Source organism: Bombina bombina, chromosome 3 (genome assembly GCF_027579735.1).
Source record: "Bombina bombina isolate aBomBom1 chromosome 3, aBomBom1.pri, whole genome shotgun sequence".
In the NCBI taxonomy this organism is placed as follows: domain Eukaryota; kingdom Metazoa; phylum Chordata; class Amphibia; order Anura; family Bombinatoridae; genus Bombina; species Bombina bombina.
In genome coordinates, this window is record NC_069501.1 from 740,728,888 (window position 1) to 740,753,800 (window position 24,913).

The 24,913-nt window shown below is 38.7% G+C and overlaps 1 protein-coding gene across 1 annotated transcript in view; it reads right to left on the reverse strand.

Moving 5' to 3' along the window:
• Nucleotides 1-24,913, reverse strand: part of EGFL6 (EGF like domain multiple 6) — a 354,943-nt gene that overhangs the window by 142,337 nt on the left and 187,693 nt on the right. The window contains exons 6-7 of the mRNA XM_053707585.1: nt 23,552-23,686; nt 11,016-11,138 (exon numbers count right to left, since the gene is read on the reverse strand). Of these exons, the coding sequence (XP_053563560.1) occupies nt 11,016-11,138; nt 23,552-23,686 (258 nt within the window). The remainder of the gene's footprint in view (nt 1-11,015; nt 11,139-23,551; nt 23,687-24,913) is intronic.

Here is a 24,913-nt window from a genome sequence, read left to right on the forward strand (position 1 = left end):
ATTGCACAGTTACATTAGAAATAGATAGACTAGAAAAAGAACACAAAATTACAAAGGCTAACTCCACTCTTCAATCTCTACAAACCAAAAGGCAACAATTAGCTACCTATCTGAATGATAACTCACTTAAAACAGTACATAGATTGAAAACACAGTATTTTTTGTTCGCAAACAAACCCAACGAATACCTTGCTAATAAAATAAGAGATAATTATCAAACTATGTCAATCCCATGCATACAATCCCCAAAAAACCTCACAGCCTTAAACCCACAAGAGATAGTGGACAGTTTTGCACATTACTACAAAAATGTATACAATGGCAAGAAGGTAGAACATGGTGTGCCAACTAATCTTTTACGTTCCTTTTTATAGAAGGCTGGGTTACCTAAAATAATGGAAGAGGATAAAGATAGTTTGAATATAGAAATTACACACTCTGAAATTGCTAAAGTTATTAAGGAACTCAAACCTGTAAAGGCACCAGGCTCAGATGGCTTTGCAGGTGAATATTTTAAGTTTTTCACCTCCACGTTGATTCCCCATATAGTGAAATTCGCAAACCATATCATGGAGGGACATGAACTTCCAGAGGAATTGTTGCAAGTTAAATTTATAGTTCTACCTAAACCAGGGAAAAATTAAAAATGATGCTCTAGCTACAGACCCATATCTTTAATTAATCAGGACATTAAAATTGTGACGAAAGTACTAGCCAACCGACTTAAATTAATTTTTCCAACTGTAATACATCCAGACCAGGTGGGGTTCATTAAAGACAGAGAAGCCCCGGACAATATACGAAGAATGGCAGCGGTGATCGACTATCTGACTGAAAGAAAGGTGCCTTCTCTGCTACTATCGCTGGACGTGGATAAGGCATTTGATAGAGTGGACTGGACTTACATGAAAGTTATCTTTGGGGAGATGGGCTTTGGGGATCCCTTTATTACAGCTATCAAAAATTTATATTCCACTCCGACGGCCTTTGTCAGAGCAATTGGACACCAATCGAGGACATTTCAGATTCAAAACGGTACCAGGCAGGGTTGCCCGTTGTCTCCCCTACTATTTGCCCTATGTATAGAATCACTAGCAATCACCATTAGAAAATCTCCAGACATTACAGGGTTAGAGATAGGTCCCATTCATCACAAAATTACGTTATTTGCAGATGACGTTTTACTGACTTTGACAAGACCGTTGATCTCGCTCCCCAATCTATATTTAACTCTGGAAGCCTTTTCAATCATATCGGGATATAAAATTAACAGAGATAAATATGAGGCTTTGCCAATTGCACTACCCAAAATTACGGCAAAAATAATTGAGTCCAATTTTGACTTTAGGTGGGCCAAACACTCAATCCAATATTTGGGGATAAACTTAACTATGCATTCTACACTATTATACAAAGCAAACTTTATTCCACTATACCAAAGAATAACAGTAGATATTAACAAATGGCAGAAGGCAAATTTTTCTTAGTATCGTAGACTCTCTTCAATAAAAATGAATAAACTACCCAGGCTGATGTACTTATTTAGAGCTCTTTCTATTAAAATTCATAGACCAGATATTGACAATCAGTTTTACATGGGTTTCTTAGAAGCAGAAAGCAGGGCAGAATCCCTTTTCAGGTCCTAACACAACATAGACAGTTTGAGGGGTAGGCGCTCCAAATCTTTGGGATTATTATCAAGCAGCGAGATTAGCACCACTTTCTGTAATGGGGAAAAGGGGGGAAAATGTGTTTTGGCTGAGTCTGGAATCTCACTTGGGAGGGTATGAGTCTCCGGAGGAAATTATATGGGGGGAGGCGAGTGCGGAGAGCAAATTTAAGTAAGGGATCATGGAAATATCAAGACATACATGGGTTACCCTGACCAAAAAAATCAATCTTCTTCCGTCCAATTCCCTTCTAATACCACTGAAATTCATTATACCAAAAGATTGTAGGCCACTGGTGGATAAGTGGGTGAACAAGGGACTCTACAAAGTATCAGACTTTGTCTCTGACAGGTCTCCCCTCGCATATACCCAGCTTCAACTTAAATTAGATAACTTGCCCCTGCAATGGTTTTTATACTTGCAGATCACTATGACTATAAGGAGTTACCTATCGGTTGCACTACAAGTACCCACTACAACACTAGAATGTATATGCACATCTCTAGATAGACCAAAACATCCTATTTCACGCTGATACCTATGTATTCAAACTGCTAAGAATAGCACTAAATCTTCAGTCATTAGTAAATGGGAAAGTTATTTTGCAAGAGAGGAAGACACAAGTGTTTGGGAAAGTATCCTCTTCCAATCGGGCAGAGGTTTGTTTAGCACAGATTTAGAAGAAAACATTTGAAAGACCTCTTTTCGGTGATATCTCACACCACTTAGAACTTCTCATCTGATTAATGGGGGATCCAGATATTGCTATAGGGGATGTGGAACAATTGGTACGTATGGTGAATGAGGGAGTGGGCAGTGCCTAGACCTATACCTGCTGCACTATAAAGAAGACCCCCTAATAGGTCTGATAGAAAGTACAATTGTGGATATATAGGAGTGCCAAAAGGCTAAGGTATATACCAGGAACCAGTACTAATTACAATTAAAATGAGTACTACTTACAATTGAAATGGTTAGACAATTTATTACATAGTCATAAAAACAAACCAAATATTCCAAATAATAAATGATAAATGGAGACCACACAAGTTAAAATCGCAAATGGGTATAAGACCAAAGGGCATATAAAAAACAATAAGTCTATAAATAATCACAATAGGAATGTTAAAACATCATAAGGAGAATGTTAAAACATCACAAGGTATGTGCTGAGAATTAATACACATATAAGGAGGAGATGACTCCACTATCCAACTAGATAAAATTAACTAGATAAAATTAATATAAAACTCCAATATGTAAAATCAATAAAAAACTCCAATTGGGTGACAGTTAGGTGTTCATCTTCTCCTTATATGTGTATTAATTCTCAGCACATACCTTGTGATGTTTTAACATTCTCCTTATGATGTTTTAACATTCCTATTGTGATTATTTATACACTTATTGTTTTTTATATGCCATTTGGTCTTATACCCATTTGCGATTTTAACTTGTGTGGTCTCCATTTATCATTTATTATTTGGAATATTTGGTTTGTTTTTATGACTATGTAATAAATTGTCTAACCATTTCAATTGTAAGTAGTACTCATTTCTCCAACATTGGTGTGTCCGGTCCATGGTGTCATCCATAACTTGTGGGAATATTCTCTTCCCCAACAGGAAATGGCAAAGAGCACAGCAAAAGCTGTCCATATAGTCCCTCCTAGGCTCCGCCCACCCCAGTCATTCTCTTTGCCGCTGAACAAGCAGCATCTCCACGGAGATGGTGAAGAGTATGTGGTGTTAAGTTGTAGTTTTTTATTCTACTATCAAGAGTTTGCTATTTTAAAATAGTGCTGGCATGTACTATTTACTCTGAAACAGAAAAGGATGAAGAGTTCTGTTTGTGAGAGGAGTATGATTTTAGCAGCAGTAACTAAAATCGGTTTCTGTTCCCACATAGGACTGTTGAGATGAGATAACTTCAGTTGGGGGAACAGTTGGCAGACTTTTCTGCTTAAGGTATGACTAGCCATATTTCTAACAAGACTGTGTAATGCTGGAAGGCTGTCATTTTCCCCTCATGGGGACCGGTAAGCCATTTTCTTAGTCTCAAACAGAATAAAGGGCTTAATATGGGCTATAAAACTGGTAGACACTTTTATGGGCTAGATCGATTACTTTATTTGGGCATTTAATACAGCTTGATGTTGAAATTCACACTTTATAACTTTGGGGAACGTTTTTTTCCGTCAGGCACTGGTTTAGACACCTTCCCAGTCAGGAAGGGCCTTCTATGTAGTAGGCAGGGCCTCATTTTCGCGCCATTACTGCGCAGTTACTTTTGAGAGCAGGACATGCAGCTGCATGTGTATGGGTCTGGAAGTAGTTGAAAAGGTCCCTAGAAGGCTTCATTTGGTATCGTATACCCCCCTGGGTTTGGTAAAGTCGCAGCAAAGGCTGTAGCTGGGACTGTAGAGGGGTTAAAACTATAAATGGCTCCAGGTTTCGTCATTTTAAGGGTTAAAGGTCTGAAATTTGGGGTGCAATGCTTTGAATGCTTTAAGACACTGTGGTGAGAATTTGGTTAAAATGGAACAATTCCTTCATAGTTTTTCACATATTCAGTAAAAAAGTGTGCCCTGTTTAAAATTTAAAGAGACAGTAACGGTTTTGTTTTAAAACGTTTTTTTGTACTTTATTGACAAGTTTAAGCCTGTTTAACTTGTCTGTGCCTTCAGATAAACTATGTTCTGTATGTATGGAAGCCAATGTGTCACCCCCTTCAAAATTGTGTGATAATTGTGCCATAGCGTCCAAACAAAGTAATGACAGTACTGCCACAGATAGTAAAGTTGCCCAAGATGATTCATCAGATGAAGGGAGTAGACATAGTTCTACATCATCTCCTTCTGTGTCTACACCAGTTTTGCCCACGCAGGAGACCCCTAGTACTTCTAGCGCGCCAATGCTTGTTACTATGCAACAATTGACGGCAGTAATGGATAACTCCATAGCAAATATTTTATCCAAAATGCCTGCATTTCAGAGAAAGCGCGATTGCTCTGTTTTAAACACTGTAGAGCAGGAGGGCGCTGATGATAATTGCTCTGTCATACCCTCACACCAATCTGAAGTGGCCATGAGGGAGGTTTTGTCAGATGGGGAAATTTCTGATTCAGGTAGAATTTCTCAACAGGCAGAACCTGATGTTGTGACATTTAAATTTAAATTAGAGCCTCTCCGCGCACTGCTTAAAGAGGTGCTATCTACTCTGGATGATTGTGACAACCTGGTCATTCCGGCATACCTTTTGTCCCCCCTCCTATATTTAAGAAATTATTTCCTATGGTCGACCCCAGAAAGGACTTATGGCAGACAGTCCCTAAGGTCGAGGGGGCAGTTTCTACACTAGCTAAGCGCACTACTATTCCTATCGAGGATAATTGTGCTTTCAAAGATCCTATGGATAAAAAATTGGAGGGTTTGCTTAAAAAGATTTTTGTACAGCAAGGTTACCTCCTGCAACCTATTTCGTGCATTATTCCTGTCACTACAGCAGCGTGGTTCTGGTTCGAGGAACTAGAAAAGTCGCTCAGTAGAGAGACTCCGTATGAGGAGGTTATGGACAGAATTCACGCACTTAAGTTAGCTAATTCCTTTATTTTAGATGCCGCTTTGCAGTTAGCTAGATTAGCGGCGAAAAATTCAGGGTTTGCAATTGTGGCGATCAGAGCGCTCTGGCTAAAGTCTTGGTCAGCGGATGTATCTTCCAAGACAAAATTGCTTAATATCCCTTTCAAGGGTAAAACCCTTTTTGGGCCAGAATTGAAAGAGATTATCTCAGACATCACTAAGGGTAAGGGCCATGCCCTCCCACAAGATAGGCCTTTCAAGGCCAAGAATAAGTCTAATTTTCGTTCCTTTCACAATTTCAGGAACGGACCGGCCTCCAACTCTGCAGCCTCTAGACAAGAGGGTAATGCTTCGCAAACCAAACCAGCTTGGAAACCGATGCAAGGCTGGAACAAGCATAAGCAGGCCAAGAAACCTGCTGCTGCTACCAAAACAGCATGAAGGAGTTGCCCCCGATCCGGGACCGGATCTAGTAGGGGGCAGACTCTCTCTCTTCGCTCAGGCTTGGGCAAGAGATGTTCAGGATCCCTGGGCACTAGAAATAGTTTCTCAGGGTTATCTTCTGGAATTCAAGGAACTACCCCCAAAGGGAAGGTTCCACATGTCTCACTTATCTTCAAACCAAATAAAGAGACAGGCATTCTTACATTGTGTAGAAGACCTGTTAAAAATGGGAGTGATACACCCAGTTCCAACTGTGGAACAAGGAATGGGGTTTTACTCAAATCTGTTTGTAGTTCCCAAAAAAGAGGGAACTTTCAGACCAATTCTGGATTTAAAGATTCTAAACAAATTTCTCAGAGTGCCATCGTTCAAAATGGAAACTATTCGAACGATTTTACCTACAATCCAGGAGGGTCAATTTATGACTACCGTGGATCTAAAGGATGCGTATCTACATATTCCTATCCACAAAGATCATCATCAGTTCCTAAGGTTCGCCTTTCTGGACAAACATTACCAGTTTGTGGCTCTCCCATTCGGGCTAGCCACTGCTCCAAGGATTTTCACAAAGGTACTCGGGTCCCTTCTAGCGGTTCTAAGACCAAGGGGCATTGCAGTGGCACCTTACTTGGACGACATTCTGATACAAGCGTCGTCTCTTTCAAAGGCAAAGGCTCACACAGACATCGTTCTGGCTTTTCTCAGATCTCACGGGTGGAAGGTGAACATAGAAAAGAGTTCCCTGTCTCCGTCGACAAGAGTTCCTTTCTTGGGGACAATAATAGATTCTTTAGAAATGAAGATTTTCCTGACAGATGTCATAAAGTCAAAACTTCTAAACGCTTGTCAAGTTCTTCACTCTGTTCCACGACCTTCCATAGCTCAGTGCATGGAAGTAGTAGGGTTGATGGTTGCAGCAATGGACATAGTTCCTTTTGCGCGAATTCATCTAAGACCATTACAACTGTGCATGCTGAAACAGTGGAATGGGGACTATACAGACTTGTCTCCAGTGATTCAAGTAGATCAGAAGACCAGAGACTCACTCCGTTGGTGGCTAACCCAGGATCACCTGTCCCAGGGAATGAGCTTCCGCAGACCAGAGTGGGTCATCGTCACGACCGATGCCAGTCTAGTGGGCTGGGGCGCGGTCTGGGACTCCCTGAAAGCTCAGGGTCTATGGTCTCGGGAAGAGTCTCTTCTCCCGATAAACATTCTGGAACTGAGAGCGATATTCAATACTCTCAGGGCTTGGCCTCAACTAGCAAAGGCCAGATTCATAAGATTCCAATCAGACAACATGACGACTGTTGCTTACATCAACCATCAGGGGGGAACAAGGAGTTCCCTGGCGATGAGAGAAGTGACCAAAATCATAAAATGGGCGGAGGATCACTCCTGCCACCTATCTGCGATCCACATCCCAGGAGTGGAAAACTGGGAGGCGGATTATCTGAGTCGTCAGACATTCCATCCGGGGGAGTGGGAACTCCACCCGGAGATATTTGCCCAGTTGACTCAATTATGGGGCATTCCAGACATGGATCTGATGGCGTCTCGTCAGAACTTCAAGGTTCCTTGCTACGGGTCCAGATCCAGGGATCCCAAGGCGACTCTAGTGGATGCATTAGTAGCGCCTTGGGCCTTCAACCTAGCTTATGTGTTTCCACTGTTTCCTCTCATTCCCAGGCTGGTAGCCAGCATCAAACAGGAGAGGGCCTTGGTGATCTTGATAGCTCCTGCGTGGCCACGCAGGACTTGGTATGCAGACCTGGTGAATATGTCATTGGCTCCACCATGGAAGCTACCTTTGAGACAGGATCTTCTAGTACAGGGTCCATTCGAACATCCAAATCTAGTTTCCCTCCAGCTGACGGCTTGGAAATTGAACGCTTGATTTTATCTAAGCGTGGGTTTTCGGATTCTGTGATAGATACTCTGGTACAAGCCAGAAAACCTGTAACTAGAAAAATTTACCATAAAATATGGAAAAGATATATCTGTTGGTGTGAATCCAAGGGATTCTCATGGAGTAAGATCAAAATTCCTAGGATTCTTTCCTTTCTCCAAGAAGGTTTGGATAAGGGATTATCAGCGAGTTCTCTAAAGGGACAGATTTCTGCTTTATCTGTCTTGTTACACAAACGACTGGCAGCTGTGCCAGATGTTCAAGCTTTTGTTCAGGCTTTGGTCAGGATCAAGCCTGTTTACAGACCTTTGACTCCTCCCTGGAGTCTGAATTTAGTTCTTTCAGTTCTTCAAGGGGTTCCGTTTGAACCTCTACATTCCATAGATATCAAGATGTTATCTTGGAAAGTTCTGTTTTTGGTTGCTATTTCTTCTGCTAGAAGAGTTTCTGAGTTATCTGCTCTGCAGTGTAATCCGCCCTATCTGGTGTTCCATTCAGATAAGGTTGTTTTGCGTACTAAACCTGGTTTCCTTCCAAAGGTTGTTTCTAACAAGAATATTAACCAGGAAATAGTTGTGCCTTCTTTGTGTCCGAATCCAGTTTCAAAGAAGGAACGTTTATTACACAATTTAGATGTAGTTCGTGCTTTAAAGTTCTATTTAGAAGCAACAAAGGATTTCAGACAAACGTCTTCTCTGTTTGTCGTTTATTCTGGCAAGAGGAGAGGTCAAAAAGCTACTGCTACCTCTCTTTCCTTTTGGCTGAAAAGCATCATCCGATTGGCTTATGAGACTGCCGGACGGCAGCCTCCCGAACGCATCACAGCTCACTCTACTAGGGCTGTGGCTTCCACATGGGCCTTCAAGAACGAGGCTTCTGTTGATCAGATATGTAAGGCAGCGACTTGGTCTTCCCTGCACACTTTTGCCAAATTCTACAAATTTGATACTTTTGCTTCTTCGGAGGCTATTTTTGGGAGAAAGGTTTTGCAAGCTGTGGTGCCTTCCGTTTAGGTAACCTGATTGGCTCCCTCCCTTCATCCGTGTCCTAAAGCTTTGGTATTGGTTCCCACAAGTTATGGATAACGCCGTGGACCGGACACACCAATGTTGGAGAAAACAGAATTTATGCTTACCTGATAAATTACTTTCTCCAACGGTGTGTCCGGTCCACGGCCCGCCCTGGTTTTTTAATCAGGTTTGATGAATTTCTTTCTTTAACTACAGTCACCACGGCACCCTATAGTTTCTCCTGTTTTTTCTCCTGTCCGTCGGTCGAATGACTGGGGTGGGCGGAGCCTAGGAGGGACTATAAGGACAGCTTTTGCTGTGCTCTTTGCCATTTCCTGTTGGGGAAGAGAATATTCCCACAAGTTATGGATGACGCCGTGGACCGGACACACCGTTGGAGAAAGTAATTTATCAGGTAAGCATAAATTCTGTTTTTAATTGTAATTAGTACTGGTTCCTGGTATATACCTTAACAATTGGTACGTAGATACATATGTGGTGGGACTGCCCAGGAGTCAGAGCTGTATAGTCAAAATTCTCTACGCTAAAAAGTGAACTGTTAAGTGATAGTATAGTTCTCACTAAGGAGCAAGTTTTAATACATGAAAGAATCACAGGGTTAAGCTCTCCAATTAAAACGTTTGTCAGAATCTTATGTACCATTACTAGAACTAGTATAGCTAAATACTGGAAAACAGGGGTGCCGGAGTGGTCAGAAATAATAGCTAAAATAAAACATACATATTCAATTTATGAATCGGCAGCCCATATACAAAATAATATAGACTCCTTTGGTAGAGTGTGGTCCTATTGTATACTCCAGGAAGACAAGGTATAGTAAGAGTAGAGTTTGGAGGGGGTATATGGTGAAGACAGAGGGGTTGTAACCAGTTACGTGCTCTTTAAACAAGATAAGTTGAAACACTCATTGGGCAACACTGATGTGTCTTGCTCTTATGACCTGTAATGTATATAATTACTTAGCTAACTGTGGATAACTCATAACATATCTTGGTGACTAAGTTCATTAGTTTTATGTTAAGTTATGTTTATTGTTGTTATTTGCCATATTACAAAAATTGTTATTCTCTGATGGAATGGTATCAACAATTATCAAATGGGAAGATATTGAATGTGTCACATCCATGTTGGAGACTATGAAACTTTATGTAGCTGATAAAATCTTTAATAAAAAATATTTCAATCTAAATAACAATTTTACTGCATACTTTTAATCATACTGCATATTATTAATACAAATTTGAATGCATATTTTGAGTACGATTTTTACATTGTACGATCAATATCCTATTTCATTGACCACTACACTGTAATGTTTCTGTTTCTCCTTCATGTACAGAAATGTAGCTTCTGCCCCTTGGCAAGGTTACATTTGTCTGTAGAGAATCCTGTGAAGAACCACATGGTATTGGTGAATATTTTTTAGAGAATCTTGCCTGATCCAGACAGAGCATGCAATTTTAAACAACTTTCCAATTTAGAAATTTGTGTTGTGCTCTTGGTATCTAGGGTAGGCATAGGAGCAGCAATGCACTACTGAGAACTAGCTCTGGTGAGCCAATGACAAGAGGCATGAATGTGCAGCAACCAATTACCAGCTAGTTTCCAGAAGTGCATTATTGCTTCGGAGGCTACCCACGTAGGTTTTTTTTTAACAAAGGATACCATGAGAATCAAATCTCTAATAGGTATTATACCTCAATTAACTCCATAGAGTTAAAAGGTGGCTTTTGTAGAAAAAAATAGATACATTTTCTATAGTTTGTTCAATTAAACCTACATGAATTAAAACCATATCTATGGTTGTGTAATACGTACTGAATATACTGTGTATATATTATATTATATATATATATATATATATATATATATATATATATATATATATATATATATATATATATATATATATATATATATATATATATATATATATCCTCTACAATTCAGTATGTAAAGTTCCTTTTGGCATTTCCTAACACAAGTTGGCTTTTTATAGAATATTTATTTTCCATTATTTTTAGATGTTTAATACATACCTGTTAGTATTCTTTGGAAACAGTCCTATTAGTGTAAATCTAGTCTAAAGATAAAACCATACAGGAAAGGTTTGTTTTCCATGCTAAATTATTTTAACATATTTTTATGGCAGTGGTAAAGATTTGTTTTAACAACCTTAACAGAATATGCTGTTAATATAACTCTCAACTTAGTTTTGCTTGAGTTTACATGTAAATGAAACCACTTTATAGGAAACACAATATTCAGGAGGTAAACTCAGTTTACAGTATGTTTAATTTATTTAGGTAGCAGATTTAATCAAACAGAAATGAGTTTTCTCTAAAGTATGTTTGTCACATGTAAGTGAACTAAAACTTACCAGCACAGTCATATCCACTGCCTTTATACCCTTGTTTACATCTGCATTTATAGGATCCTTGTGTGTTGATACAGTCACTATGAATACTGCACTTGTGTGTGTTCATCAAACACTCATTAATATCTGGAAAATAAAGAGTAACAAATATATATTTTTTTTAGTGAACAGGGTTTCATTATGCTTTATTTATGTGAGATGATCAGCTACTATCTTATATGGACTTTTGATATCACATGATTTTCTTTTCATGAAAAACAGTACCACTTATAAATGTGGGGGGACGGGACATTTCAATGGAATCTAGAACTACAAAACTATGGTCTAGATTATGAGTGGAGTGCAATATTTGCGCTCCACTCAGGAATACTGATGTACGCAAACGTGCACAGGTACTACAAGTAAAGCACAATGTGAATACGGCCTCACGTTCACATGTGGTCACAAGAGCGTGCTTCCATAGGCTCCATTGGGAGTTTCATTCTGATGCCGATAGACTCGACAGAGAAGCTAGCGCAGCACAGGGGGTAACTCGTGCAGTGATGGACAACATATTTAAAATATATATGTATATGGCTATATACATGTATATTTATGTGTTTATATGTGTATATGACTATATACATGTATATTTATGTGTTTATATGTGTATATGACTATATACATGTATATTTATGTGTTTATATGTGTATATGAGTATATACATGTATATTTATGTGTTTATATGTGTATATGACTATATACATGTATATTTATGTGTTTTTATATGTATAAGATTATATACATGTATATTTATGTGTTTATATGTGTATATGGCTATATACATGTATATTTATGTGTTTATATGTGTATAGGACTATATACATGTATATTTATGTGTTTATATGTGTATATGACTATATACATTTATATTTATGTATTTATACACATATAAACACATAAATGTATATAAGCATATACTTATATATTTTTAGAGAAAACACAGTACCCATAGCACACTATGTAAAGACACTTTAAGTGCCGTTTTTTTTTCTAACACCCCACATCCCCTAGCTTTAACCCTTTAAAACTGCTTTGTGCAGTTTTTTTTTTCAAAAAGGAATAAAAAGATGCTCATAACTTTTTTATGGGGGCAATTGGGGGACATTTTTTAATTTAATTTTGCTAAGTGCAAAGTGCTACCCGAGCCCGTTTACGAGCGCATGTTAAATAACCAGCCAATACAAGTGGCTGGTTAATGCTCCTGCGAGCATGTGATTTAAAACAACTTCCCAGTTTATTTCTATTACCAAATTTGATTTGTTCTCTCGATATCCTTTGTTGAAGAGTAAAGCTAGGTTTGCTGATAGATGTTCAAGAGTCAATGGCAGCAGTGTTTGTATCTATGTATAGTATTGCTATAAACAATGTTGCCAAATGGCTGGAGACACGTGTACGCTCCTGAGCTCAGCTAAGATTACTCTTAAACACAGGATACAGAGAGAACTAATCAAAATTGATAACAAAAATAAATTGGAAAATTGTTTAAAATGTTACGTTTTTTCCAATCCATTGAAGTTTTATTTTGACTTTACTGTCCCTTTAATGTGTGTTTTTTTCCGCTCAGATTACAGACACTGACAGTCTTTCTATGGTGTGTCTTTTGGAAATAAATATTGTTGCACTTATAAACCATTCCTTGAATTCAGGTACTGTTGGATGTAATTAATAATTGAACTGATTTGAATTAAACTTGAGCACATTGCTTCCATTTCCTTTTAATGCATACTAAAAATGTTTTCAAATATATCTGTATTAAGTTTGTTTAGAGCTCACTTTCAATACTAGAGTTAGAGATGGCATGGTTAGAGAAGTTCTTTTAAAGGGACATAATATGCTTGCAAATAACTTTCGGCTAGATTACGAGTATGAGTAAAAAAGCAGCGTTAAGGCTCATAACGCTGCTTTTTCCCTACCGCTGCTATTACGAGTCTTGCAGGTTTAGGGGCATCGCACACTTTTTTGGCCTTAATGCAAATTAATTTACGCAATTTGCATAAAGTCTTTTTTCAATGGGACTTCCATATCGCCGATATTACAAGCTTTTTCTGGGAGGCCAAAAAGTGAGCGGTACAGTCTATCCCGCAAGATTCGTAACGTATTCTAAAGTCAGTAGTTATGAGTTTTACGCTACAAAGCTGTAACATAAAACTCATAACTAAAGTGCTAAAAAGTAAACTAACACCCATAAACTACCTATTAACCCCTAAACCGAGGCCCTCCCGCATCGCAAACAATAAAATAAAATTATTAACCCCTAATTTGCCGCTCCCGACATCGCTGCCACTAGAATAAACATATTAACCCCTAAACCGCTGCACTCCCGCATCGCAAACACTAGTTAAATATTATTAACCCCTAATCTGTTGTCCTTAACATCGCTGCAACCTACATTACCTGTAAAATAAAACCTAACCTGAGTTACACTAACACCTAACCTTACACTACAATTAAATAAATTACCTAAATAAAATAAAATTACCTAAATTACAAAAAAAACCCACACTAAATTGCACAAAATAAAAAAATACATTATCAGATATTTAAACTAATTACACCTAATCTAATAGCCCTATCAAAATAAAAAAAGCCCCCCCCAAATAAAAAAAACCCCTAGCCTAAACAAAACTAAACTACCAATAGCCCTTAAAAGGGCCTTTTGCGGGGCATTGCCCCAAAGAAATCAGCTCTTTTACCTGTAAAAAAAAAAAAACACACACCCCCCAACAGTAAAACCCACCACCCACACAACCAACCCCCCAAATAAAATCCTATCTAAAAAAACCTAAGCTCCCCATTGCCCTGAAAAGGGCATTTGTATGGGCATTGCCCTTAAAAGGGCATTTAGCTCTTTTTCAGTGCCACACTAAGACTAACACTAACCCCCGAAGATCCACTTTTGAAGACCGGACATCCATCCTCAACGAAGCCGGGAGAAGTCTTCATCCAAGCAGCAAGAAGTCCTCAACGAATCCGGGAGAAGTCTTCATCCAATCCGGCAGAAGTGGTCCTCCAGACGGACAGAATTCTTCATCCAGACGGCATCTTCTATCTTCATCCTTCCGACGCGGAGTGGCTCCATCTTCAAGACATCCGGTGTGGAGCATCCTCTTCTTTCCACGGCTAAAGACGAATGAAGGTTCCTTTAAATGACGTCATCCAAGATAGAGTCCCTTGAATTCCGATTGGCTGATAGAATTCTATCAACCAATCGGAATTAAAGGAGAAAATATCCTATTGGCTGATGCAATCAGCTAATAGGATTGAGCTTCAATCCTATTGGCTGATCCAATCAGCCAATAGGATTGAGCTTGCATTCTATTTGCTGAATGGAACAGCCAATAGAATGCAAGCTCAATCCTATTGGCTGATTGGATCAGCCAATAGGATTGAAGCTCAATCCTATTGGCTGATTGCATCAACCAATAAGATTTTTTTCAGCTTTAATTCCGATTGGTTGATAGAATTCTATCAGCCAATCGGAATTCAAGGGACGCCATCTTGGATGACGTCACTTAAAGGAACATTCATTCGGAAAGGAGACTTCGTTTGAAGTGGATGCTCCGCTTCGGATGTCTTGAAGATGGACCCGTTCCACGCCGGATGGATGAAGATAGAAGATGCCGTCTGGATGAAGACTTCTGCCCGTCTGGAGGACCACTTCTGCCGGCTTGGATGAAGACTTCTCCTGGCTTCGTTGAGGACTTCTTGCCGCTTCGCTGAGGACTTCTCCCAGCTTCATTGAGGATGGATGTCTGGTCTTCAAATCTGTAAGTGGATCTTCGGGGGTTAGTGTTAGTTTTTTTTAAGGGTTTATTGGGTGGGTTTTATTTTTAGATTAGGGTTTGGGAAATAGAAAAAGAGCTAAATACCCTTTTAAGGGCAATGCCCATCCAAATGCCCTTTTCAGGGCAATGGGGAGCTTAGGTTTTTTTAATTAGGATTTTATTTGGGGGGTTGGTTGTGTGGGTAGTGGGTTTTACTGTTGAGGGGTGTTTGTATTTTTTTTACAGGTAAAAGAGCTGATTTCTTTGGGGCAATGCCCCGTAAAAGGCCCTTTTAAGGGCTATTGGTAGTTTATTGTAGACTAGGGTTTTTTTTTATTTTGGGGGGGCTTTTTATTTTGATAGGACTATTAGATTAGGTGTAATTAGTTTAAATATCTGATCATTTTTTTTGTGTGTAATTTAGTGGTTTTTTTTTGTAATTTAGGTAATTGTATTTAATTTAGGTAATGTATTTAATCGTAGTGTTAGGTGTTAGTATAACTCAGGTTAGGTTTTATTTTACAGGTAAATTTGTATTTATTTTAGCTAGGTAGTTAGTAAATAGTTAATTACTATTTAGTAACTATTCTACCTAGTTAAAATAAATACAAACTTGCCTGTAAAATAAAAATAAACCCTAAGATAGCTACAATGTAACTATTAGTTATATTGTAGCTAGCTTAGGGTTTATTTTATAGGTAAGTATTTAGTTTTAAATAGGAATTATTTAGGTAATGATAGGAATTTTTATTTAGATTTATTTTAATTATATTTAAGTTAGGGGGTTTTAGGGTTAGGGTTATACTTAGGTTTAGGGGTTAATAAATTTAGTATAGTGGCGGCGATGTTGGGGGCAGCAGATTAGGGGTTAATAAATGTAGGTAGGTGGCAGCGATGTTAGAGGCGGCAGATTAGGGGTTAATAATATTTAACTAGTGTTTGCGAGGCGGGAGTGCGGCGGTTTAGGGGTTAATATGTTTATTATAGTGGCAGCGATGTCCGGAGCGGCAGATTAGGGGTTAATAAGTATAATGTAGGTGTCAACGATGTCAGGGGCGGCAGATTAGGGGTTAATAAGTGTAAGATTAGGGGTGTTTAGACTCGGGTTTAATGTTAGAGTGTTAGGCTTTTTTTTCAGCCGGCTCTCCCCATTGATGTCTTTGGGGAAATCGTGCACAAGCACGTAAAACCAGCTCACCGCTGCCTTAAGCAAAGCTGGTATTGGAGTGCGGTATGGAGCACAATTTTGCTCTACGCTCACTTCTTGCCTGATAACGCCGGGTTTATGAAAATCTGTAATACCAGCGCTGTAGGTAAGTGAGCGGTGACAATAACGTGCAAATTAGTACTGCACCCCTCATAACTACTGGGAGCTAGCTGAACACATCTGGTGAGCCAATAATAAGAGGCATATGTATGTAGCCACCAGTCACCAGTTATCTCCCAGTACAGCATTGCTTCTCTTAAACCTATCTAGTTATATTTTTCAGCAAATCATACCAAGAGAGAAAAGTAAATTTGATAATAGAAGAAAATTTAAAAAGTCTGTTAAAACTGAATGCTCTATCTGAACCATAAAAGATACATTTAGATTATTTTTATATCCCTTTAAACGCATTGTAAATGAACTGGGAACCATATACATTTGCTGTAATGATGATCAGCTGCATTAAAAATAAAGACATAAATAATAATAAAAACAAACATATATATTAAATAAGCTTGACTATAAAGGCACGTGTAAGCTCATTTAAATGGGGCAGTATACACCAATTTTCATATAACTGCATATAATAGATACTACTATAAAGAATAATATGCACAGATACTGAGAGCAGAACCTAACCCCCACCCCCTCCCCTGCATACGAAAAGACCCATTATACATCAGTATACATATAAAAGTATGGTGCTTGGTTAGGAGTCTGAAAATTAGCACAATGTTATTTAAAAATAAGAAAAACCATACATTGTTACAAAAACACACCCAGATGGGCTGTATAAATGGATCATCTACAAAACATTTATGCAAAGAAAAATCTAGTTTATAATGTCTCTCTAAGGCAATAATTACAAATGTAATATAATATTTTTTTTTTATAATTTTATCAGAACCTATTTTAACATAAAATAAAGAGATTCAAATATGTGCACATAAATCTACGTTGATTAGCTGAATTTAGTTTTTTTGCCATCCCCAAAAGGAATTGTAGCTGATGCCTATACAAACTTAAAAACGAAGGCCTAGATTTGGAGTTTGGCGGTAGCCGTGAAAACCAGCGTTAGAGGCTCCTAACGCTGGTTTTAGGCTACCTCCGGTATTTGAAGTCACTCAAAAAAGGGTCTAACGCTCACTTTTCAGCCGCGACTTTTCCATACCGCAGATCCCCTTACGTCAATTGCGTATCCTATCTTTTCAATGGGATTTTTCTAACTCCGGTATTTAGAGTCGTGTCTGAAGTGAGCGTTAGAATTCTAACGACAAAACTCCAGCCGCAGAAAAAAGTCAGTAGTTAAGAGCTTTCTGGGCTAACGCCGGTTCATAAAGCTCTTAAATACTGTACTCTAAAGTACACTAACACCCATAAACTACCTATGTACCCCTAAACCGAGGTCCCCTCACATCGCCGCCACTCGATTTAATTTTTTTAACCCCTAATCTGCCGACCGCCACCTACGTTATCCTTATGTACCCCTAATCTGCTGCCCCTAACACCGCCGACCCCTATATTATATTTATTAACCCCTAATCTGCCCCCCACAACGTCGCCGCCAGCTACCTACAATAATTAACCCCTAATCTGCCGACCGCCACCTACGTTATACTTATGTACCCCTAATCTGCTGCCCCTAACACAGCCGACCCCTATATTATATTTATTAACCCCTAACCTGCCCCCCACAACGTAGCAGCCAGCTACCTACAATAATTAACCCCTAATCTGCCGACCGCAAAGCGCCGCTACTTAAGTTATCCTTATGTACCCCTAATCTGCTGCCCCTAACACCGCCGACCCCTATATTATATTTATTAACCCCTAATCTGCCCCCCTCAACGTCGCCTCCACCTGCCTATACTTATTAACCCCTTATCTGCCGAGCGGACCGCACCGCTACTATAATAAAGTTATTAACCCCTAATCCGCCTCACTAACCCTATAATAGATAGTATTAACCCCTAATCTGCCCTCCCTAACATCGCCGACACCTAACTTCAATTATTAACCCCTAATCTGCCGACCGGAGCTCACCGCTATTCTAATAAATGTATTAACCCCTAAAGCTAAGTCTAACCCTAACACTAACACCCCCCCTAACTTAAATATAATTTAAATCTAACGAAATTAATTAACTCTTATTAAATAAATTATTCCTATTTAAAGCTAAATACTTACCTGTAAAATAAATCCTAATATAGCTACAATATAAATTATAATTATATTATAGCTATTTTAGGATTAATATTTATTTTACAGGTAACTTTGTATTTATTTTAACCAGGTACAATAGCTATTAAATAGTTAAGAACTATTTAATAGCTAAAATAGTTAAAATAATTACAAAATTACCTGTAAAATAAATCCTAACCTAAGTTACAATTAAACCTAACACTATACTATCATTAAATTAATTAAATAAAATATCTACAATTACCTACAATTAAACCTAACACTACACTATCAATACATTAATTAAATACAATACCTACAAATAACTACAATGAAATAAACTAACTAAAGTACAAAAAATAAAAAAGAACTAAGTTACAAAAAATAAAAAAATATTTACAAACATAAGAAAAATATTACAACAATTTTAAACTAATTACACCTACTCTAAGCCCCCTAATAAAATAACAAAGACCCCCAAAATAAAAAATGCCCTACCCTATTCTAAATTACTAAAGTTCAAAGCTCTTTTACCTTACCAGCCCTGAACAGGGCCCTTTGCGGGGCATGCCCCAAGAAGTTCAGCTCTTTTGCCTGTAAAAAAAAACATACAATACCCCCCCCAACATTACAACCCACCACCCACATACCCCTAATCTAACCCAAACCCCCCTTAAATAAACCTAACACTAAGCCCCTGAAGATTATCCTACCTTGTCTTCACCTCACCGGGTATCACCGATCGGTCCTGGCTCCAAAATCTTCATCCAACCCAAGCGGGGGCTGGCGATCCATCATCCGGTGGCTGAAGAGGTCCAGAAGAGCCTCCAAAGTCTTCATCCTATCCGGGAAGAAGAGTAGATCCGGACCGGCAACCATCATCTTCCAAGCGGCATCTTCTATCTTCATCCGATGAGGACCGGCTCCATCCTGAAGACCTCCACCGCGGACCCATCTTCATCCGGCGACGTCCAACTGAAGAATAACGGTTCCTTTAAGGGACGTCATCCAAGATGGCGTCCCTCGAATTCCGATTGGCTGATAGGATTCTATCAGCCAATCGGAATTAAGGTAGGAATATTCTGATTGGCTGATGGAATCAGCCAATCAGAATCAAGATCAATCCGATTGGCTGATCCAATCAGCCAATCAGATTGAGCTCGCATTCTATTGGCTGTTCCGATCAGCCAATAGAATGCGAGCTCAATCTGATTGGCCGATTGGATCAGCCAATCGGATTGATCTTGATTCTGATTGTCTGATTCCATCAGCCAATCAGAATATTCCTACCTTAATTCCAATTGGCTGATAGAATCCTAATCGGAATTGAATTCGAGGGACGCCATTTTGGATGACGTCCCTTAAAGGAACCGTGATTCTTCAGTTGGACGTCGCCGGATGAAGATGGGTCCGTGTGGAGGTCTTCAGGATGGAGCCGGTCCTCATCGGATGAAGATAGAAGATGCCGCTTGGAAGATGATGGTTGCCGGTCCAGATCTACTCTTCTTCCCGGATAGGATGAAGACTTTGGAGCCTCTTCTGGACCTCTTCAGCCACCGGATGATGGATCGCCAGCCCCCGCTTGGGTTGGATGAAGATTTTGGAGCCAGGACCGATCGGTGATACCCGGTGAGGTGAAGACAAGGTAGGATGATCTTCAGGGGATTAGTGTTAGGTTTATTTAAGGGGGGTTTGGGTTAGATTAGGGGTATGTTGGTGGTGGGTTGTAATGTTCGGGGGGGGGGGGTATTGTATGTTTTTTTTTAAAAGGCAAAAGAGCTGAACTTCTTGGGGCATGCCCCGCAAAGGGCCCTGTTCAGGGCTGGTAAGGTAAAAGAGCTTTGAACTTTAGTAATTTAGAATAGGGTAGGGCATTTTTTATTTTGGGGGTCTTTGTTATTTTATTAGGGGGCTTAGAGTAGGTGTAATTAGTTTAAAATTGTTGTAATATTTTTCTTATGTTTGTAAATATTATTTTTTTTTGTAACTTAGTTCTTTTTTATTTTTTGTACTTTAGTTAGTTTATTTCATTGTAGTTATTTGTAGGTATTGTATTTAATTAATGTATTGATAGTGTAGTGTTAGGTTTAATTGTAGGTAATTGTAGGTATTTTATTTAATTAATTTAATGATAGTATAGTGTTAGGTTTAATTGTAACTTAGGTTAGGATTTATTTTACAGGTAATTTTGTAATTATTTTAACTATTTTAGCTATTAAATAGTTCTTAACTATTTAATAGCTATTGTACCTGTCGGCAGATTAGGGGTTAATAATTGAAGTTAGGTGTCGGCGATGTTAGGGAGGGCAGATTAGGGGTTAATACTATTTATTATAGGGTTAGTGAGACGGATTAGGGGTTAATAACTTTATTATGATAGCGGTGCGGTCCGCTCGGCAGATTAGGGGTTAATAAGTGTAGGCAGGTGGAGGCGACGTTGTGGGGGGCAGATTAGGGGTTAATAAATATAATATAGGAGTCGGCGGTGTTAGGGGCAGCAGATTAGGGGTACATAAGGATAATGTAAGTAGCGGCGGTTTACGGAGCGGCAGATTAGGGGGTTAAAAATAATATGCAGGGGTCAACGATAGCGGGGGCGGCAGATTAGGGGTTAATAAGTGTAAGGCTAGGGGTGTTTAGACTCGGGGTACATGTTAGGGTGTTAGGTGCAGACGTAGGAAGTGTTTCCCCATAGCAAACAATGGGGCTGCGTTAGGAGCTGAACGCAGCTTTTTTGCAGGTGTTAGGTTTTTTTCAGCTCAAACAGCCCCATTGTTTCCTATGGGGGAATCGTGCACGAGCACGTTTTTGAGGCTGGCCGCGTCCGTAAGCAACTCTGGTATCGAGAGTTGAAGCTGCGTTAAATATGCTCTACGCTCCTTTTGTGGAGCCTAACGCAGCCTTTATGTGGACTACCAGAGTTATTTTTATGGTGCGGCCAGAAAAAAGCCAGCGTTAGCTACGCGGGTCCTTACCGACAAAACTCTAAATCTAGCCGTAATTATTTAAAGGAATAGTCTAATCAAAATTAAATGTTCATGATTCAGATAGAGGATGCAATTATAAGCAGCTTTCTAATTTACTCCTATAATCAATTTTTCTTCATTCTCATGGTATCTTTATTTGAAAAAGCAAGAATGTACTGTAAGCATAGGAGCCGGCCCATTTTTGGATCAGAATCTTGGTAGCACATTCTGATTGGTGTCTAAATGTAGCCACCAATCAGCAAGTGCTACCCAGGCGCTGAACCAAAAATGGGCCGCCTCCTATGCTTACATTCAAATATTCGGCTAGATTACGAGTTTTGTCAGTAAAAACCTGCTGAGCTAACGCTCCTTTTTTTTCTAGTGCTTACTTTAAACAACTCTGGTATTACGAGTTTTCTGAATGGCTGCGTTAGCCTCAGAAAAGTGAGCGTTGAGCAAAATTTATCTCCACTTCTCACCTCAATACCAGCGTTGCTTACGGTAGTGGTAAGCTGGAAAAACGTGCTTGTGCACGATTTCCCCATAGGAAACAATGGGGCTGAGCTGGCTGAAAAAAAACCTTACACCTGCAAAAAAGCAGCGTTCAGCTCCTAACGCAGCCCCATTGTTTCCTATGGGGAAACACTTTCTAAGTCTACAGCAAACACCCTAACATGAACCCCGAGTCTAAACACCCCTAACCTTACACTTATTAACCCCTAATCTGCCGTCCCTGACATCGCCGACACCTACATTATATTATTAACCCCTAATCTGCCGCTCCGTACACCGCCGCCACCTACATTATCCCTATGAACCCCTAATCTGCTGTCCCTAACATCGCTAACACCTACATTATATTTATGAACCCCTAATCTGCTCCCCCAATGTCATCGCCACCTACCTACACTTATTAACCCCTAATCTGCCGACCGGACATCGCTGCCACTATAATAAATGTATTAACCCCTAAACCGCTGCACTCCCGCCTCGCAAACACTATAATACATTTTATTAACCCCTAATCTACCCCCCCAACGTCGCCGCCACCTACCTACAATTATTAACCCCTAATCTCCCACCCCTGTCGCCGCAACTATAATAAAGTTATTAACCCCTAAACCTAAGTCTAACCCTAACCCTAACACCCCCCTAAGTTAAATATAATTTAAAGAAATATAAATAAATTTACTATAATTAAATAAATTATTCCTATTTAAAACTAAATACTTACCTATAAAATAAACCCTAAAATAGCTACAATATAATTAATAATTACATTGTAGCGATTTTAGGATTTATATTTATTTTACAGGCAACTTTGTATTTATTTTAACTAGGTACAATAGATATTAAATAGTTAACTATTTAATAGCTACCTAGTTAAAATAATTACAAAATGACCTGTAAAATAAATCCTAACCTAAGTTACAAATACACTTAACACTACACTATCAATAAATTAATTAAATAAATTACCTACAATGATCTAAACTAAAATACAATTAAATAAACTAAACTATAGTACAAAAACAAACAAACACTAAATTACAAAAAATAAAAAAAAAATTACAAGAATTTTAATCTAATTACACCTAATCTAAGCCCCCTAATAAAATAAAAAAGCCCCCCAAAATAATTAAATTCCCTACCCTATACTAAATTACAAAAGTAATCAGCTCTTTTACTAGCCCTTAAAAAGGCTTTTTGCGGGGCATTGCCCCAAAGTAATCAGCTCTTTTACCTGTAAAAAAATACAAGACCCCCCGAACATTACAACCCACCACCCACACACCTCTACTCTAAAACCCACCCGATCCCCCCTTAAAAAAACCTAACACTACCCCATTGAAGATCACCCTACCTTGAGCCGTGTTCACCCAGCCGGGCACCGATGGGCCAGAAGAGGACATCCGGATCGGCAGAAGTCTTCATCTGATCAGGGCAGAAGAGGTCCTCCATCCAGCAGAAGTCCTCATCCAAGCGGCATCTTCTATCTTCATCCATCCTGCGCGGAGCTGGTCCATCTTCAAGACATCTGACGCGGAGCATCCTCTTCTTCCCGACGACTAACGACGAATGAAGGTTCCTTTAAATGACGTCATCCAAGATGGCGTCCCTCAAATTCTGATTGGCTGATAGGATTCTATCAGCCAATCGGAATTAAGGTAGGAAAAATCCGATTGGTTGATTTAATCAATCAGATTGAAGTTCAATGGTCGTATACCTGAGCAGAGGCACATTCCCAGCTAAAATAACACTCTGCATAAACTAAAGAAAACCAACATTACAGCATATAAAAAACTAAGGTTGAAAAATTGATCACTCATGGGCTGACAGATGCATCAGATTTCAGTCATATTTGCTTTTTTTTCTTACCTATGCAGTCATATTTCCCATTTACATATTTTAATTCAAATCCAAACTGACATTTACAGTAGTAACTTCCAAAAGTATTCATACATCTGCGGTTGAAAGGACAGGTAGCTTTGTTGGCTGCGCATTCATCAATATCTAGTAAATAAAAATATTTTTTGTTAGAAGTCATGTTGGATTTTCAGAGGTTTTTTTTCTACTCATACTGTATTGAAAGAAAAAAAACCTTTAACTATGATATTTTTTGACAAAAACACTTTCTTTCATTACATTATTTCATTATATGAAAGGGACAGTAAAGTCAAAATTAAACTTTCATGATTCATAGGGCATGCAATTTTAGACAACTTTCCAATTTACTTTTATCATCAAATTTGCTTTGTTCTTTTTGGTATTCTTTGTTGAAAGCTAAACCTAGGTAGGCTCATAGGCTGATTTCAAAGCTTATCTCAGTGCATTTTACAGTTTTTCATAGTTAAAAGGTGCTAGTTCATGTTTGCCATATAGATAACATTGTGCTCACTCCCATGGAGTTATGCATGAGTCAGCATTGATAAGCCAAAAATACAAGTTTGTAAATAGCACTTAGATAAGGGACCAGTCTGCAGAGGTTTAAATAGAAGGTAATAACAGAGGTAAAAAGTGTATTAATATAACTGTGTTGGTTATGGAAAACTAGGGAATGAGTAATAAAGCGATTTTCTATCTTTTTAAACAATACAAAATAGTAGATTGTCCCTTAAAGAATGTCAACTAAACTGTCAGATGTGATTATTTGCTGAGTAATAGCACATTGCTTTATTTCTGTTGTGATGTTTCAGATAGTTCCACATTTAATAATGTAAAACCATAAAAGACAAAAAACTGACCTAACAACTGAAAAATATTGGTCATCTAAAATGGACATTGTACTTAAAATGTTTCTATATTCTATCTAAATATATTACAGTAGCTTTTGAGAAATTGATGTTCCTGTGCTGAATAAACTAACAGTTTCTAAGGGAACTTTGCATATAAGCCAGTGAGCACTGCATACCTCTGTATCAGTTGTACACAAAACATGTATTTCTTGTTAGTTTCACTTTAAAGGGACAGTAAAGTAAATTTTATAAAAAGTGTTAAAACAACTACTCCAGATGATAAAGTACTGTAAGCCTATGGGGTAGATTTATTAAATGCCGGCCGGACATGATTCGCTGTATCGAATCATGTTCGCCCGACATTGCTAAATGCTGACCGCATAAGCCGTACCGGCCACTAGCAGGGGGTATCAATCATCCCAATAGTATCTTACAACCGCTGCTTCTTAACTCTAGCCCCATATATCAAGTGACCATAATCTCAATGGCATAAAATACAAAGGGC